This window comes from Etheostoma spectabile, chromosome 7, assembly GCF_008692095.1.
Source record: "Etheostoma spectabile isolate EspeVRDwgs_2016 chromosome 7, UIUC_Espe_1.0, whole genome shotgun sequence".
In the NCBI taxonomy this organism is placed as follows: domain Eukaryota; kingdom Metazoa; phylum Chordata; class Actinopteri; order Perciformes; family Percidae; genus Etheostoma; species Etheostoma spectabile.
Genome location: NC_045739.1, coordinates 22651971 through 22670482, shown reverse-complemented (window position 1 = coordinate 22670482; position 18512 = coordinate 22651971). Strand labels below are relative to the sequence as shown.

The following is an 18512-nucleotide window of genomic DNA, read 5'->3' as shown; positions in this document are numbered from 1 at the left end:
GGCTTATTTATTTGTAAGCAGAACCGGTCTTAGGTGACGGCGTCTTCTGATCAGGAAAGTGACGCGATCGTTCACTGCGTCTGTGTGTTTCATAGGTCCGAACCAACCAAACACCTATTAGTAAAACTGATTATTTCAATGTGGCGTTTTTATGATTGGCTGAATCAACTACAGGACAAAATACAAATATGTTACTGTTTTTCATAGTGTAGGGTTTTAGTAAACTGTAGATATACAGCAGACATCTTCTTTACACCAGTCCTAATTTGGCATTAAAGCACCCACATCATGCTCATTTTCAGGTTCATAATTGTATTTTGAATTTTGTAATCACTTGTTTTAGCTACAGAGTGAGACATCTCACTTTTATACTATCTTTGTTAGGAGTCACACATGTGCAGTAGCTAGGTAAGATCACATGAGCTAGATAACTCTCCAACTTTGGTCAGTCCAAGGCAGGAGTAGCTGGGAGACTTCTTCTAAATGAGGGACACTTGTGGAATACCTGCAGAACGGGGACAGGAAGTAGTTCTTTTGTAAATTAGGGTGAACAAGTGTGTGTAGCAGTGTTTTCCCATTGAGCACACGCTAGCATGCTAGCGCTAGCATGTGCTATGGTTAGCCACTTCAAGCTAGTTACGTAGAAAGCCGTGCAGATTCACCCGGATGGGGAAGGCGGAGGACACATTCAGAAACCTGTATCTCACTCAAAGCAGCATGGATGTTTTTTTTTCCAAGTTTTTGTGTGGAAGCACCAGAGACACAAAATAACACCCCAAATCCCAGAAAAAGTTTTTTTTTTTTCATAAGATATGCACACTTTAAGTATGCCCAAACTGGGAATATTTAGGGTTTTATGGTTGTTTTAGTTCACTATAGTACTGATCTAATGGGCGGTGGTTAGCACTGCTGTCACACAGCAAGTTTGATCCCCGGTCCAGGCAGGGCCTTTCTCTTACGAGTTTGCATGTGTTTTTGTGGGGTTCCTCCTTGTGCTCCAGGTTTTCCTCCCACATTAACGACTAAAGTTGAAAATTAACACTGGCAACGTTTACATAAATGTTGATCAATGTGCATTGTCCTCATAAATACATGTTAAATAGTTTACCGTTGTACAATTGGTGCACACAGAAAAAAAAAAACACAAAATGTTTTTAATTGGTCTTTTGTACCTGAAAGTCCGGATTGGGCCCCAGGGTGAGGTCGTAGCCGTAGCGTCCAATGGTCATGAGTCCTAAGAAGTGCAGGGCAGAGCACTGGGACACGATGTGTTTCACTGTGTCCACCGTCTCCTCTGGCGGCAGCCCATGTTTACCTACAACACACATTTATTGTACTGTTGGTGACTGGCCAGACCTTCCTCCACAGCACGGCGTAGGAGGGTCCGACTAGTCCACACAACATTCCTGGACAGGAGAAAAACCTTGCTCTGGTTTATTTGCATTTCTTTAAACCAATCACAATCGTCATGGTGATAAGCGCCGGCCGGAGCAACGGTGCCGCTCCAAAACAACCTCGGGAAGGAACTTGTTTTGGTGGAACATGTGACGTTTTAAAAGTTGTTTTAGTCGTGCAACTGAAAACTCAGAGTGGACAGATAGCTAGATGTCTGGATTCACCCTGCAAAGATCTGAGGAGCAGTTAACCAAAGTCCTCAGAAATCCACCGGAGGGTAGTACACCAACACAAAGAAAGAGGAAATAACGGACCGGCATAATTCAGCAGCACCTGAACAATCCTGGAAATAAACGTTGATAAGACTAGTGAACAACTGACTGTTAAAGGTCCTGACATGGTGCTTTTGGATGCTTTTATATAGACCTTAGTGGTCCCCTAATACGTATCTGAGTCTCTTTTATATAGAACCTTAGTGGTCCCTAATACTGTATCTGAAGTCTCTTTATATAGAACTTAGTGGTCCCCTAATACTGTATGGAGTCTCTTTTATATAGACCTTAGTGGTCCCCTAATACTGTATCTGAAGTCTCTTTATATAGACCTTAGTGGTCCCCTAATACTGTATCTGAAGTCTTTTTATATAGACCTTAGTGGTCCCTAATACTGATCTGAAGTCTCTTATATAGAACCTTAGTGGTCCCCTATACTGTATCTGAAGTCTCTTTTATATAGACCTATGGGTCCCCTAATACTGTATCTGAAGTCTCTTATAGACCTAGTGGTCCCTAATACTGTATGAAGTCTCTTTATATAGACCTTAGTGGTCCCTAATACTGTATCTGAAGTCTCTTTATATAGACCTTAGTGGTCCCTAATACTGTATCTGAAGTCTCTTTATATAGACCTTAGTGGTCCAATACTGTATCTGAAGTCTCTTTTATATGCCTTATTGGTCCCCTATAAGTATCTGAAGGCTCTTTATATAGCCTTAGGGGCCCTAATACTGTATCTGAAGTCTCTTTTATATAGACCTTAGTGGTCCCTAATACTGTAATGAAGTCTCTTTATATAGACCTAGTGGTCCAATACCATATCTGTCTCTTTCCCAAAATTCAGCCTTATGCAGAATGACTAGATGCCCCACAGAATTTTTCTTAGAACGTAACCATTTCTGATTCTGCAGCTTTTGAGAAGGGGGGGGGGGCAAGGTGGAGGTTGGGGGTGTGGCCTTGACCAACTGCCACTTTGCTCATTTGAAAGCCATGATGTCTCTCTCTCATGGGGGGCCTAATTCTCTGGGCGGGCAAAGCAAAAAAGGGGAGGTAACCTTGCCCCCTTATGACCTCATAAGGACCAAGATTCCAGATCGGCCCATCTGAGCTTTCATTTTCTCTAAGCCAGAGCAGGATACCCAGGGCTCGGTTTACAACTATCAACATTTCTAGCTACTGGGGGACCATAGGCATAAAGTTTATGAGGTTAAAAAACCTCATAAAGTGAAATTGTCATGCCCTAGGACTTTTAATATACCACGTGTTTGACATGTGCTCCCAAAACAAGAGTTTTTTTTCTTGTCTGTGTTTTTTATACCAATATGAACCTGTGTGTCTGAAATGAAGTTGAATTGAACACTAACTCTGTTCTCCGCTGGTGTTGAGCTGCACCATGATCTTTAACCTCTGTGTGCTGGCTCCTCTGATGCGCTGCCATGAGCTGTTGACCCGGTCAGCCAGTTTCGCCGAGTCGACCGTCTCCACAAGGAACAGGTTTGGCACGCCTGGGGTACAGAAAGACGAGACCCAGTCAGCGCGAGGTTGCTCAACGTGCAGCTGGAGCAGGAGAGTCGACGGTCACTCACCCAAAAGTTTGTTGACATTATTCTTCTGTAGATGGCCGATAAAGTGCCACTTGATGTCTGCACACGAGTCTAAAATCTTGATGAAGAAAAAAAAGAAACACTGCATTAGGGCCGCGAGTAACGATTATTTTTCATTGCCGATTAATCTTTTGGTTTTTTCTCTCGATTAATCGATTAGTTGTTTGGTCTCTAAAATGTCAGCAAATTGTGAAAAAATGTGATTAGGTAACTCATGACTTCCTCAAACGTCTTTTTTTGTCAATAACTCAAAGATATCACGTAAGACAGAGGACTTTATGTCCTACGGTCCTGTGAAAAGGTGCAGGAATTTTGGACCGGGATACATGATAACGTATGTCGGATTGCAGGGACGCAGGTTCCATTCAGTCCAAGATTATTTGTTCTGGGAGACGGGTCAGTCCTGAACGGGATGGATAAGCACACAGGAAGCCGGGTCCAGACTAGTTTGATGATAACCACACAGATTGTTTAAACCCTTGTGTTGTCTTCCTGTCAAAATTGAAAATCAATACTTTTGTTGACGTCTTTTATTGATGTCTTTAACTTTTTCTTACGTTTTTGTCCCTTTTTTCAACACTTTTGACGCTTTTTTGAATGTTTGTCACTTTTTTTGACACTACGTAACCTTAACTTATTAACTTTTGTTTTACAGTTATTTGGGGAATTTATGGTCAATAAACCTCATTTATAGGAAATTTTACCTAACGTTTGAGTTAGAAAAGCAGAAATTAGGAATTATTGAGACTAAAATCAAAGGAATGGATGTTGATGGATAATCACAGACTGGAATATGTCAACTTTTACTCAATACTATTTCAAAAACACTTCCATTTGTTTTTCAAATGCTATAAAACTGAATAGACTTAGACTTCTCTTTATTGATCCTTTTGGGATGACTCCCGTGAGGAAATTGAAAGAATAAAACGCCCCATAATTAATGAAAGTAGAGATGTGTACTTGCCAAAGAGCACTGTGTGAAATCAATCATGTTATTTTGGGGAATTAAAAATAACATTGATATAGGAAAACGGGTCAATTTGACCCGAGGACAACATGAGGGTTAAGAGGATGGAAGAATGAATAGGTGCTGTCTATCCAGGAGTGGGCTAGTAAGACGACTAGAGTGGCGGCATTTGAAAAATAATGTCACATAAACTTTTTTTCCAGATTGGATGTCTACCTAGACTAGAAAATGGGGAAAGTACCTGAACTTTTTGGAGGGCTCCTAAGACACTTAGTGGGGAGAGACGTGCATGATGGTTTATGGTGTTGTCATTTATACATAGTCATGTCTATTTGGTTTATTTTGTTGAATGGTTTTGAATATTGTAGTGACGGTGTCATCTTTTCTTGATGTCTGTTGTATGTTTTGTATTTTGTTAAAAAATGAAAAATAAAAAAACTGTTACTCACAAAAAACCCTAGTCAGAGGGCAGTAAAGAAACTAGAATCTCATTTATTTTTTAACAAAAAAAAAAAAAAAAAAAAAAATCAACCCATTTATCCAAATAATTGGCGATTAACAGTCGATTCATCTTTGCAGCTCTACACTGTAAACATGTCGTGACGGGAAAAGAATTCTACCTTATGAAGATGCGTAAACCTACCAGAGGGTCTGAAGCTTTGTCCACAAGTTCGTTAACCTGGAGTGGAGATAAGATGAGGTCAATCTCTACAGATGACACGTTTATTCTCCTTTAAGAGTTTATTCAATGAAACTTGAGCAGTTTTGCAGACCAGCAGCACTTCATACTCACATAATTTTCTCCAAAGTTACGCTGCCCTTGTCTGTAGGCCTCCACAACCATCTCTGGGGGTTTTGTCTTGCTGACAGCTACGAGGCGGGGCGGCAGGGCTGGCAGCGTCTGAGAAAGGGCAACAACACTCTATGACTAGGGGGGGGGGGGGGGGAATCGATACATCATAGTATTGCGATGTTTTCAGTGGGAATACTGTATCGATACACAGACGCCAAGTATCGATCTTTTTATTTTATTGCTATTTTAACATTTTAACAAATTGCCTTGCCAGGACGTCGTTTGAAATTGGGAAAAATTTGAAGTTGGAAAAAAGTTTACAAACTGCAATATATCGCAAACATTAAAAGTGTCGTGATGATATCGTATCGGGAGGCGTCTGGTGATTCCCACCCCTACTCATGACCAGTGACCACGTCACTCGGTGCACAACTTGCAACCCCCCCCCCCCCACCCCCCCCCCTTTCTCCTCCACACTGTCACGTGATGACAACACACGCGTTTTTCGGCATTAAATGTATTATATTTAATATGTATTCCTTGTTCCATATGTATGCTTTGCTTATTGACGGGACAAAACTGATACCATTGCTTTTTTTTTTTTTTAAGAACCAGCGGTATACCGTGTTACCGTCTAACCTCCTTTGTTCTAGGAGTTTCAACTACAGGTTATTATTATTATTATGATACGATATATCGATTCTTTGGACAACAATACAATATTTTCTGTCACGGTACAATTTTGATTCAAATCCGGGGTCTGTGATCGATATCATACACCCATAAAAGCAACTTAAATATTATTTGACAATTTTATCACTGAGCTCTTAAAGACATTTCAATGAAAAACAATTGTTTTGGAGAAAAAGGACAAATATAAAGTGGAAATCTATAATAAAGGGCCATGTTATAGATACATGTACAGTTATTTTCACTTTGCAGCGATAATATGAGATCGTGAATCATTAAGTGATGTATTGATCCAGATCGATGTATCCTAACACCCCTACTATGTTCACATGCAGTCAGCTCTGCTAATAATTGAGGTTTTTGGTAACAAGCCACAGAGCCATCTGGATGATGCTGGAGAGATGCTGTGCATTCCTACATGCTTGACCTAGATACCAACCTTGATATTTTAACAGGGCAGCACTTTATAAAAAAAAAAAAAAAAGACGTCTTCACTAGTGGACATTTTTCACAGAGATGTGGTGAGGTAAGGGTGGTCATTAGCGTGGTCGTGTAAATGCTTAGCCTACAAATATGGCAAATGCCAATCGTAAAACCATGATTCCAGGCATTTTTTTTCTATGCAAAAACGAGCATGTAACTTGAGTATGTAGGCTCAATCCTCCTGCCCCTAGGCATTGGTGCTTCCACAAATAACCATGGTTTGAAAGTGCTGCCACAAGCCCGACTAACTCCCATCCAAAGGTTGAGGTGTTTGGCAGCCTTACATAACGAGTCGTGCTACCGCAGCACGACTTTTTCGGACCCCGAGAGTCGAGCGACGGCAGCGGTGCTCCGGAGCGGAGCCTCCCGGTCTGTAGTTACCTTGGGCCGCCGTGCCGCCGCCTGGTTCACCCGTTCCACTACCGACCGTAGCGCCTTCCTAACCTCCTCCGACATTGCTACTTTCCACATATAGTCAAACGGCTACGACACAGAACGTAAACGAACGTGTCCGCGATGACGACAATTAGCTTTCAAAATAAAAGTCCTCCTATAGGGAGGAAGTGCGTCCCAATATGGAGCGTCGTTCAGATAGCGCCCCCTATTGTTCCGGCTTCAACATTTCAGTCTCCGACTCTCCAAGTACCCATACCCCTGCATCTCCACAGCGCTGTGGAGTATACAGGTCCCATGACATGGTGCTCTTCGGATGCTTTTATATAGACCTTAGTGGTCCCCTAATACTGTATCTGAAGTCTCTTTTATATAGGCCTTAGTGGTCCCTAATACTGTACCTGAAGTCTCTTTTATATAGACCTTAGTGGTCCCCTAATACTGTATCTGAAGTCTCTTTTATATAGACCTTAGTGGTCCCCTAATACTGTATCTGAAGTCTCTTTTATATAGACCTTAGTGGTCCCTAACTCGTTTTGGTGGAAAGTTGTTTTAGTCGTGCAACTGAAAACTCAGAGTGGACAGATAGCTAGATGTCTGGATTCACCCTGCAAAGATCTGAGGAGCAGTTAACCAAAGTCCTCAGAAATCCACCGGAGGTTAGTACACCAACACAAAGAAAGAGGAAGATAACGGACATCCGGCATAATTTCCAGCAGCACCTGAACAATCCTGGAAATAAAACGTTGTTGATATAGACTAGTGAACAACTGACTGTTAAAGGTCCCATGACATGGTGCTCTTTGGATGCTTTTATATAGACCTTAGTGGTCCCCTAATACTGTATCTGAAGTCTCTTTTATATAGACCTTAGTGGTCCCCTAATACTGTATCTGAAGTCTCTTTTATATAGACCTTAGTGGTCCCTAATACTGTATCTGAAGTCTCCTAATCTGTATTGAAGTCTCTTTTATATAGACCTTAGTGGTCCCCTAATACTGTATTTGAAGTCTCTTTCCCAAAATTAAGCCTTGGTGCAGATTTAACAAGGTGTGTGTGTGTGCGGGGATCCCTTTGCTGCGTGTCATCCCCCATCTCTCTCCACCTTTATTGTCTATCCACTGTCACTAATAAAAGGGAAAAGCCCATAAAAAATAATCTTTAATAAAAAAGAAGCATTTAACCCGATGTACCTCCTCAGTTAATATATTGATATTGAGAATCCACTTGGTGGAAAATAATCACATTAAGATCCAAATTTACCACTGAGAGGGACCCAGCCTGTACTATCTGTACTAAAGTGCCATCAAATAAAGATCAGCTGTTGGAGCTGACCCTGACTTTGAAAGTAATGATTTTGGTGAATGGGAACTTCATGAGATTTTTCTTTTTGAGCTTGTAAATTGACATAAGTAACACACCCAACTAAACTATATTCTCTTACTTAGCATATGATTCACACTGCCAATAATCTACCTGTTGTTTCTCATAACAAAGGCATGGGCTACAGCAACATATGAATAGAACTTAAATTACTGCAATAATATGGTGGTTATATAATGGACATCAAATGAATGCAAACACAAAATACAAAGAAAAACAGATTTATTCACAAGATAACGCAATTCAAAAAATGTCCAAACAAAACATTCCTTTCAATGGATATCAGATAATGTTACAATTTAAAGACATACAATTGCTTTTCAGCAATAACAGAATGTAAAAACGTGTGAATCATTCTCTTCTCCATCTACAGCCGCCTCCTCTCATACTCTCTCCAACGCCTCCAACATGATGATGCTGTTTCCCCTGATGACCTACGAGAAATCAGACCACATTGATAAGTTGCAGTTGCTCACAGTCAAATGTAATGTAAAAAAAAAATAAAAAAATAATAAGAGTAAGAAACTTGGCGATAAGTGTATAACGGAAAATAGCTGAAGTGCAAGAAATAGAAATTTACATTAAAGTAAAGCAAGATTGGTAAAAAAGATTGTTGCTAAAACAATATCTTGTACAAAGGATATTGAATACAATGTGTACATATATAAAGTTTAAATTACAATGTGCTGAATGCTTGTTATATGCCAAAAATAAAAGAACCTACCCTAGTTTCTAGTCTTACTGACTACTCAAAGCGCTTTTACACAGTCACACATTCACACTCCGATGGCATCGGGGGCAACTCGGGGTTCAGTGTCTTGCCCAAAGACACTTCGACATGGGACTGCAGGGCCAGGGTTTGAACCACCAACCTTCCAATTGGCAGGCAACCGCTATACCACTAAGCCACAGCCGTCCTGTCTGTTGGCTGTGTGGCTTAAGGCCGTTTTACTGAATGGTTATGGTTTTATGGAACCCTACGGCGTAGCCTGACGTGCACCTCCCGAAAAATGTTTTGTACTTTTCTTTGGCTCTTTAAATGAAAAAAATCACAAAAAAAAGATCGCTTGATCACAAAAAAAAAAGAAAAAAATTCTATTTTGATGCGTTTTCCCGTCACTTTACATAGGTTTAAAAAATATCAATATCGATAATATCAATATTGCAATATCACATTTTGTCAATATCGTGCAACCCTGTAGACCTTTTTCACGGCAGACATGTTGACACGTCTTAGTAGGAAAAGCACAGGTGTATTCACAATTACTGATGGCTGCTGTCCACTCGGGAAAGGCCCTGGTATTGTGTGTTGTGCATGCTGAATTGCTGAAACAGCTCACTGGGGCACTTGATGGAATTGAGCCATTGTTAACGTTATCAATTTCAGCTGTGCTTTTCCTACTATGACAAATCAAAAGGTCTGCTGTGGGAAAAAGGTCAGTTTCAAGCAATCCCGCTCTTGTCACGGTCTTTGCCGACTATAGGAAAGACACAGTAAGACTAGCTAAGGTACTGACCACCATGCCAATGGTGTTCTGTTGTCCTCCTGGGCCCATCTCCAGAGAGTCATCCAGCACCATGTTCATAAAGGGGTCGAACCCACGCAGGATGCCCTGCACGTGCCTGCCTCCATTCAGCTTCACTAGAAGGACAAAAGAAATCACAGATGAATCTTCCCTGTTAGCTTTAATTAAAGCTGTTATAATTCAAAAATCTGCTCTGCAGTTAATCGTCTCAGAAATAATTGCAATTAACAAAACAATTGTCTCTTTCATTTCAAGTTTTAAATATGTATGTATTTTCTGATTTTAGTTCCAGGATACATCTTTTAGTTATATATCACTGTCTCTTCACCCAGATACTGTAACACAGGTACACAACCTATGAAGTAGACCACGCCTCTTTTTTTAAAATCATAAAACGTTTTGTTAAATTGAACATAAAAACAATTATCATCAAAAGTAAAACCGCTTAGGACCTCAGCTAATGTTAGCAATGAATTGCTGTTAAAGAAAGAAATAGCAATTACTTAAAATATTGCGATTAGGAAGGTATAATCACTGTTCCTCCTCAGTTATAATGTCCACCTTGCATCCATAGTATGTTCATCTGACAGTCCAATTAGAGGCCTTGAAATTTATAAACTAATCGATGCATTGCTATGGGGTCATTGACGACTCTGCATCAATGCAGTGGTCAACCATAACTATAGGATATGTAATTATACGATTAAAACGCAGTGATGTTGCTCATTAATTTTCCGGCCACAATAATTTCTGTTTACATATTCTGTTATTTCTAACATTTAGGGGATGCTTTTATCTAAAGCAACTTACAATTGCCAACTGCTCTGGATCAACTATGCAAAAGCTGTGTGTGTGTGTGTGTGTGTGTGTGTGTGTGCGCGCGCGCAGTGTTCTGACTTTGTTAAATAAGAATGTTTACATCTTACTGCTAGTATTTTTGTAACATAACTCAATGAAGGAATACAGAAAACTGTATTATATTGAACTACACAGTATCTTAATGCATTCTGTCAAGTCAAATATTATACATATAATATATAAATGTATTTGACGCATCATTATGCATCGAGATATCGAATTGAAGAAATAATTGAATCGGGAGATGGGTGAAGATTCACACCCCATGCCAAGCTTCCAGTTTCTTATACCAATGACTGCTGATTTCTTCTATTTACTATAGCTCAGACTGTCTCTTTCTGCCCCGTAAATGTCTGGTTGAACAATTACACAGCGTTTTGTTCTCCATGTATACAAAAACCCTTCATGTTAATTAACATCTGTCTGTAAGAAGGACTTTCTAGAACCTGAAGGCATCAAAGCCCAAACATATGTTAGAGTAGTTTAGTTTTTAAAATAGCCCAACATCATTACAAACCCTTCACCGTACATAGAGATAGGCATGGGGAACTTTCCATAAGATCATTTCTCAATGCAAATCAAACCAGCTACTAAGCTAACTGAAGTAACACCATGCCAATCTCTAGGTATGGTGAAGGGTATGTGATGATTATGGGGGGGGGGGGGAGATGTTTTTTATTCCTCTTTTCAATCAACTTTGGCATGGGTGTGTAAACTTAAGCCACTGTAAATATAAACATACGTACCTAATGTATACATGTGCAAAAGCATTGGATTAAAAAACGCCCATTTAAATGTGCACTAGCTACAACTGTTTCCATCTTTGTTGTTGCGAAAGCGAGTTCATACACTAATGAAACTGGTTTCCCAAATGGGTTTGAATATCAGCTTTTAGCTAGCGTTATACTCACATGAGAGCTTCTTGTCCATGAACCTAAGAGAAAGAAAAAGCAAGATGACTAATGTTACAGAGGCTCACATGATAGTTACACAGCTAGCTAGCACAAAGCTAGCTGTTAGCTTGTTTCAGTTGCTAACAATGTAGCCTGGTTGCTATGCGAGCTCGGCGGGAATCTTTCCAGAATACAAAGCGAGTTAAAATGACATCGATAACTTACTTCTTCAACTCTGGTGGATGTGCTTTGCTCATTTTGTCTTAATTTTCTAAAAGCCGACACAGTTGCTCGTATGCTCGTCGTTTTCACAAAACCGCGGAAGGACAACGTGCGCTGAGGGACCGGAAGTTGACCGGGGAACGGCTGCTTGCTGATCTGCACACCGCCGCCTGGAGGCCGGGAGGGGTTTTATCATTCTTCTTTTAGTTCTTCAAGTCAACTTTATTGTCAATTCGGCAATAAAGCAAATGAAAATGCGTTTATCTCCGACCCACGGTAAGCTACAAGTAAAAAGATAAATATGTACAATAAAGCAATATATTCTAAATAGTGCAAATGTACATAATGCAGAATACTAAAAATAAAGATAGTGAAATGTGCAATATATAGGAAGAGTTCCTTAATGTCTTTATTATGAAGTGGTCGGTGCTGGTCCTGATTGGGGGGGGGGGGGGGTGCGGAGGGGTGGGGAGGGGGAGGGTGAGGGGTGTTGAGGTTTCTGACAGCCTGGGGAATGAAGGTGCTCCCAAGAATGTACAGCGGCTTGCATAAGTTTACACACTCATGCTAAAGTTGATTAAAACGAGGAATAAAAATACATCTTTTGGAAAGTGATCTTAATGCCTTAATTAAAAAAAAAAATTAGGACAATCCAACCTTTTAAGGACACCAATTTTTTTTGTGAATGAATAATGTGTTGTAAATAAATAAATGTTCTTACTTAAATTGCCGTGGGCATAAGTATGCACACCCTTATGTTAAATTCCCATAGAGGCAGGCACATTTTATTTTGAAAGGCCAGTTATTTCATGGATCAGGATACCATGCATCCTGATAAAGTTCCCTTGGCCTTGAATTAAAACTCCCACACTGATTTCCCTTGAGTTCTTCTCAGTTTCTGTCACCGCACATATCATCTCCACATTCTCCCCATATCATATCTACAGTCCACACAAGCGAGCTGTGTCTACATTTCCCAACGTCTGCACTAAATGGGTTGGGGAACAAACGCCCTTACTTGGTAACTGATATGGTCTCAGAATAATGCTTTTTTTCCTTCCTGTTAAGTACATAAATTACATTTTCAGCAGACGTATTTTCTGACTGTAAAAAAAGGAGAATGAGCTGCTCAAGATAAACTTAACTAACAGATGATGGTATCACCTTCATAGCTAATCTCCATAATCAACTGACCAATCATCTTCTAGAAATTTGAAGATGTTTGACTTGCTTGATGTTTGTAGATCGTCCAGGCAGACAGGGACAAGACCTTGCACTTTAATACAAACATATTTAAGCACCAACAATTGGACTAAATTCACTGTTTCATAACATTTTGTTATATCAGCGATATATTTAGAAAAAAATATTTAAAATTTATTTTATTTTAAAATAAAAATTTTCATCCTTCAGAATCATTTATAATGACAAATGATTCTGATAAATATTAAAAAAATAAAAACGGACCATGTTATGAGCGTTGGTGTTGCAAAGTTTGTCCACCAGACGGCGCTCTACAACGTCCCTGTTGGCAACACTGATTATTTTCTCTTGTTAAGTTTCATATCTTGAGTTTGTATTTTTACACATTTATCAGAACTTTAATATATTTGATGTTCCTTTTCTGTTGTGACAAAAAACATCATCATTTTAGTGAGAACTCATAAATAACTACAAATAACTAATGTTCTAATGTAATGTAATCTGTATGTTTTGTAACATGTTTCTGGATTCAAAAAATATATATATATATATATCGGCATCTCGGATTTTCAAATAACCAAATATTCATATCGGCCGGGCTGTACTTATTAACCACCCAGTTTACCAGTCTGAAAACACGTCACAGTACTCGCATCATTACACAGAACCCAGACGAAACATCTCATGAGAACTGTTTTTAATTGTGTTGTCTAAAGAGCCGTACACTAATTTACAAAATACCCCCAAAACCTATTAAATCATTTTATACATAGATTTTCACAGTATAACTTTGAAAACAGTAGCTGAAAACCTTTAGGAAAAACAACAGCAACAACCTCATGTGGATCCTTCTTCATTCACCAAGGCGGCAGACACACTGAAGGGCCGCCATCAGTCCAGCGTTTTGCATAGCTAGGCAACATCACCAAACCCAAGCCAGCTAAAAACACGGTAGAACTACCCTTGACAGCCATTCAAAGTTTGTTCACCCTGTAGTAGGGCTGGGTCTCGCCAATGACTTCCTGAATCAACATCGCTTGGATGTGAAAATGATTCTCAAAGAACTAATAATGTAAATTGTACGAGGAACTCTCTTACTTGGTGCATTTTTCAAAATATGAATGTCGTCCTTAAGATCTGACCCCAAAGCAGTTACATAGACGGAAAAAATAGTGCTTTTCTTTTTTCTCTTGCCAAAAGGTTGCCTGACATTGGAGCGTTATTTGTTATGACATTATTTTATTGAATTACATTAGATCTAGAATTATATGACACCAATATCTTCAGTCTAGGTTTAAAACAGAGCCTCCTGGAAAATCAACCTCAGCATTTCAGGAATCTGAATCATCGGATCATTCAAATGAAATTTTTTTTTTTAAACCCAGCCCTACTGTACAGTAGATTATATCAATAACTATCACATGTCAGAATCTCAAAACAGCAAATAAGAATGCTCAAAATATGTTAACTTTTCATACTTTGATTTCTTTCACACCTTGGGACAGCACTTGTAAATAGGTGACCAGTCTTGATCAAATCACTACATTTCCATATAGTGCACAGTGCTACAAATTCAACGCAAATACCCGGGTCCAACACACAACAGTGACAATCCAGCAAGTGACACGCCAGTTTCCACCAATCTCTGACTAATTATTGCCAAAATTGTAAGAAGAATAACTAAAATTGAGTAAAAGACATGTCTGACCTTACTTAGCTAAAGCACTCCAGATGTCTGGTGTAAAAATAGACTCTAGTAAACAAGATATCTGTGGCAGTGCTTTGGCTAGAATGTACCATGGTTGTGCAGACGGTCTTGTCCCCCCCCCCCTAAAAAACACCTTAAGGCCACAATGACCTCAGTCCCATTGTAAGTTTATGGGCTAAGTGCATGTTAGCTTCAAAATGTTTTAGGGAAACAAGGTCCTGATCTGTACCAAACCGTGGCGTCAGTGATAGTAAAATAGAGTGGCTATGACAAACCCTATTATATGACAAACTGTGTTAGAGAAGCACACGTTCAGGCTGCTACAGGTTTCAATGTATTTCATTAAACTACCAAAAATCAACCTGCAGACTGCCTGGTCACCGGTGAACCTGTTGGCTTTATGTTTAGTCAAAGTTCTGTTATCTTTATGTTGTAACAAAGCTGAAATTGATTATGAAGACTCACATGGTCGTCTTTGCGTTAGAGTTTTGTCTGATTTGACAACACAGCTTATCTATGCAGTGCTGCTCTGTAAGTGACTCAAATCTGGAGTGGTGGATCGTCCCATAAAAACAGGACATGATCAGTTATCAAAAGTATAAAACGCAGTGAGAACGTTAAAAGTCAACTAATCACTGTAATGGATCTCACACAGATTGATCTACATGCTGCAATGAGACAGAAACAAGTGGTTGCTTGGATCATTTTAACAAATGTTTGGCAGTAAAGTATATGATTTACATCAAAATCTAGGGCTGTGCATGTAAATCAAATTTTAATTTTTTGCAAAAAACGCACATTACGTTTAAGTTAACTCTTGCAAAAAAACTAACTCTATTCTAACAGGAAAATAATAAGGGAGAATTTCACAGTTCAAGGTGCTTTCACTGTTGATTCAACTTTTTGTTTTAATTTCAATAAATGCAACGTCTTACCAAAAAAAAAAAAATCAATGTGTAATTGTGTTCAATAATCTTGATTTCAATATTGGCCAAAATATTGACCCCCCGCCCCAATTAATGAAGCAGCCCTAATAAAAACATGCAGAAATCTCAAATGTATTCCTTGATATGTTGGTTATAAAAACAAGGTGTTCTGAATGCTCAATGAACTGGTTGATCAACAAGAATTTTATAGAATTTAATTCATAAATCACTCTCTGCTCTCTAACCCTTGAAGGCAAATAGGCAAATCGCTGTTGACATTCAAACTGGACCTCAGGCTTTGGCGGCCTGATGTGTGTAGCCCTCAGTGACGCTGTCCTCCTCCACGCGGACCCGTAGATGCTTCTGACAGTGTTCTAGGAAAGTGTCCAGCACTGAGAAACCCTGCTGGCAAGGCACACAGTGGTACAGCCTCTGCCTCTTTGAGCCGGGCCATTTACAGGTGTCCATCTCGTTTACGCACACGCTGCACTGTCTCCTCTTCACGGACGACTGGTGGAGCTCCACGTGCTCCCTTAGCTGGGACTGCAGAGAGAAAACCTCTGCACAGGAGGGGCATGGGAACTCCCTCTCCTGTTCGTCCTCCTCCTCCTCCTTCACTTCAGGCACTTCTCTGCATCTCTCTGGATCAGGGATCTTGATCTTCAATCTGGCCGTTTTCCTGGGCCTCCCCGGACCCGCCTTAACAGTCTTGTTTTCTGCTGTGCTGGGTGATAACTCAGAGTCTTTGGTAGTACATCCTTCAGGCTGGCTTGTGTTTGTGATTGTGATGAAGCTTGAGGCTGTGTGCCGTTTGTAATGTGCCCGAAGTGACAAATGATGGACAAAGACTAAACCGCAGACCTGACACGGATACGCTCCTCCTTTTCTGCGCTTGATGATGACGGGCCGTGGCCGTGGTTCTCTCCTGGTATTTTTCTCTCTGCTGTGCTTCTCTTTTCTGTGCATGTACAGCATCGATGTGCTCCCAAAAACCATCTCGCAAGAGCGACAGGTCAGAAGCTTTTTTTTGGATTTTGGCAATTTACATAGTTCTCCATTCACCTTGGTACTCCCTCCTTTGCTCGCTTCTCTACCTGCACCTTCTCCTTTGGTCTTTTGTCCCTGTGTAGCCATCAGCCGCTCCTCTGAGTGGTTTGTTTGTTTATGGCGTTGCAGTCCAGCCTCCGTGCGGAACGTTTTCAAACAGAATTGGCACACATTTACAGCTCTACTGCTGGGCCCGGGGGTGTCTGAAGAATCCGAACAGGTTGAGTCTCCCTCAGAAACTGGTGGAGAGTCATCTGGAATGCTACTTGCATCAACTATATCAGATGGGCATGCCGCTTCACCACAACCAGCTTGTTGATGGTGTAGCAAAGCCTGCTTTTGACTGAAGCCTCTCCCACACGGGGCACATCCGTAAAGGCTCCTACTGAGGTGGGGCTGGTGGTGAGGTGACTCTGAGGTTAGACCACATGCAGGGCACGGAGCACCCGGCTGTGTCTCTCCATGACAAAGCTCACACAGGGACGAATCGTGTTTGCACTTATGTAGCTGTAAGGACGAACGCAGGGAGAACTCCAGCCCACAAGAGAGACACTGGTGAGGCTTGGGTAGTGCGTGTTTTAGTTCCTGGTGCTCTAACAGATCTGACGCGTTTGGGAAGCTCTTACCACATTCTTGGCAAGTGTATGGCAAGTGGGCTGGCTGCTGCGTCTTGTTTGTTGTGTGCGGTTTGGCGTCAGCCCGTGCAATGAAGCTGGCGAGCCTGGATAGTGTGACTGCTGCTGTCCTCGAGCGGCTGAACGACTCCTGGGCCCGTGTGGTGCTCCAGCTGACGCCATCCATCCTCTTGCACCAAGCTTCTCTTCTGCTTTTGGAGGAGGCAGAATAAGTTTGGGTCATTAGCGTTGGAAACCACACAAATACAAGAGCCAAAATAAAAGGCTAAGGCATTTAGCAGTGTTTAAAAATAACAGAACACAAATGTATGGCTGCCAGGGAAGTGCAGTTACCAGCAAACGTCAGTCAAGTTTTGGTAACGTAAGGGAAAGGGGAAGCGTGCCTTCTTGTTAGCTTGTTCCTCTTTCTTGCTAACGTTATCGATACTAGGTAGCTATGGATAATTTCACAGCAATAAAAAAAAAGACTCCGTTAAATAATAACTGCACAGCTAGTGGTCCATTTGGTCAGAAGTCAACGCTGACATGACAACAACGTTACCAACGTTACAGCACGAACGGAGGCTAGCTTTGTGTTTGCTAACGTTAGCTCGTTGCTAGCTGCACTAAATCTGTTATAAATGCAGTTTACGGAAGCCAAAACAACTGACCTTAGCCCTCAGACAGGTGCGGTGCGACGAGTGTATGTCCCGCGGGTTAAATTCAGACTGTTCGTCGAGTTAACATCGGGTTTAGTTACGACAAACAACACTGACATGGCTGCAAAAGTGAAACCGAAGTTTATGCGAGTAGCAAGTTAGCAACACGTAACGTCAGTTACTTTAGTCCTCGGAGCTGTCCAGCATCACTTCCGGTGGCTCGGCCACTTCAAAACATCCTTTAAACTTTACCGTTACGTTACCAATTTGTCATGGTTTGCAAATCTGGCACGCTTTTATTTCCTTTATATTTATTATTACTACGCTGTCTACCTCATGGTTTTGTTGTAGTTTTTACCGTTGCTACCTGATCTTATATTATAGAAGTTGCAATTTCCTTCCTATAGCTTTGTTTTGAATTGTGATGTCTGAATGTTTGTGATTTTATTTGTTAATAAAAATATTTAAAAAAAAGAAATGTTAAAAAAAACAGTTCGCTTGTTTGGAGAAGCCTTACACAACCTTATATATATATATAAGGTTAAGGTTACCAACAAATTGGTAACGTATTTATACATATGTATAAATAGTTACCAATTTGTTGCTATCAAAAGTATAGTTAACTTGTTTGGAGAAGCCTTACATAACCTTCAATTAATGAAAACTCTAATGAACAATAATAAAAACGATAATGTCAGATCCAAACAAATAACTCAAGCTGCAAAGATAAATTATAAGTTGTCAACTATTAAATTAATTGGCAACTATGGAAAAAAGGTCAAAATTCCAGTTTTCTTAAATTTGACTATTTTTTAAATTTACTCCTCTGTGACAGTAAGCTGAATATCTTTGAGTTGTGGACAAACCAAGACG

The 18512-nt window shown here is 40.3% G+C and overlaps 3 protein-coding genes across 4 annotated transcripts in view; all 3 read right to left on the bottom strand.

Annotated features, from left to right (window-relative positions):
- Positions 1 to 6810, bottom strand: part of plpbp (pyridoxal phosphate binding protein) — a 9312-nt gene extending 2502 nt beyond the window's left edge. The window contains exons 1-6 of one of the 2 annotated variants that reach the window (XM_032522065.1): positions 6589 to 6810; positions 5035 to 5142; positions 4885 to 4920; positions 3257 to 3332; positions 3035 to 3175; positions 1173 to 1315 (exon numbers count right to left, since the gene is read on the bottom strand). In XM_032522065.1, the coding sequence (XP_032377956.1) occupies positions 1173 to 1315; positions 3035 to 3175; positions 3257 to 3332; positions 4885 to 4920; positions 5035 to 5142; positions 6589 to 6678 (594 nt within the window). In that variant the 5' untranslated portion in view covers positions 6679 to 6810. Of the gene's footprint in view, positions 1 to 1172; positions 1316 to 3034; positions 3176 to 3256; positions 3333 to 4884; positions 4921 to 5034; positions 5143 to 6491 lie in introns of both variants that reach the window. The other variant, XM_032522066.1, reaches the window with a different exon arrangement.
- Positions 6811 to 8188: 1378 nt separating this feature from the next.
- Positions 8189 to 11677, bottom strand: snrpg (small nuclear ribonucleoprotein polypeptide G). The gene is made up of 4 exons (XM_032522077.1): positions 11486 to 11677; positions 11279 to 11301; positions 9501 to 9625; positions 8189 to 8417 (listed from the first exon to the last, which is right to left on the bottom strand). Exons 1-4 carry the CDS (start codon positions 11515 to 11517, stop codon positions 8367 to 8369), a joined length of 231 nt encoding a protein of 76 aa, XP_032377968.1. The 5' UTR covers positions 11518 to 11677; the 3' UTR covers positions 8189 to 8366.
- Positions 11678 to 13367: 1690 nt separating this feature from the next.
- si:ch211-148l7.4 (zinc finger protein 850) lies at positions 13368 to 17352 on the bottom strand. Its single transcript, XM_032522045.1, has 2 exons — positions 17335 to 17352; positions 13368 to 17192 (listed from the first exon to the last, which is right to left on the bottom strand). Exon 2 carries the CDS (start codon positions 17165 to 17167, stop codon positions 15611 to 15613), a length of 1557 nt encoding a protein of 518 aa, XP_032377936.1. The 5' UTR covers positions 17168 to 17192; positions 17335 to 17352; the 3' UTR covers positions 13368 to 15610.
- Positions 17353 to 18512: the final 1160 nt, after the last annotated feature.

Excerpts from the sequence above, each read along its gene's own strand:
- snrpg (XM_032522077.1), bottom strand. The coding sequence starts at position 11,517 with ATGAGCAAAGCACATCCACCAGAGTTGAAGAA. Across the intron at positions 9,626-11,278 it reads CATGGACAAGAAGCTCTCAT|TGAAGCTGAATGGAGGCAGG; the intron begins GTGAGTATAACG and ends TTGTCCTTCTAG. Across the intron at positions 8,418-9,500 it reads AGAACACCATTGGCATGGTG|GTCATCAGGGGAAACAGCAT; the intron begins GTCAGTACCTTA and ends GATTTCTCGTAG.
- si:ch211-148l7.4 (XM_032522045.1), bottom strand. The coding sequence starts at position 17,167 with ATGGATGGCGTCAGCTGGAGCACCACACGGGCCCAGGAGTCGTTCAGC.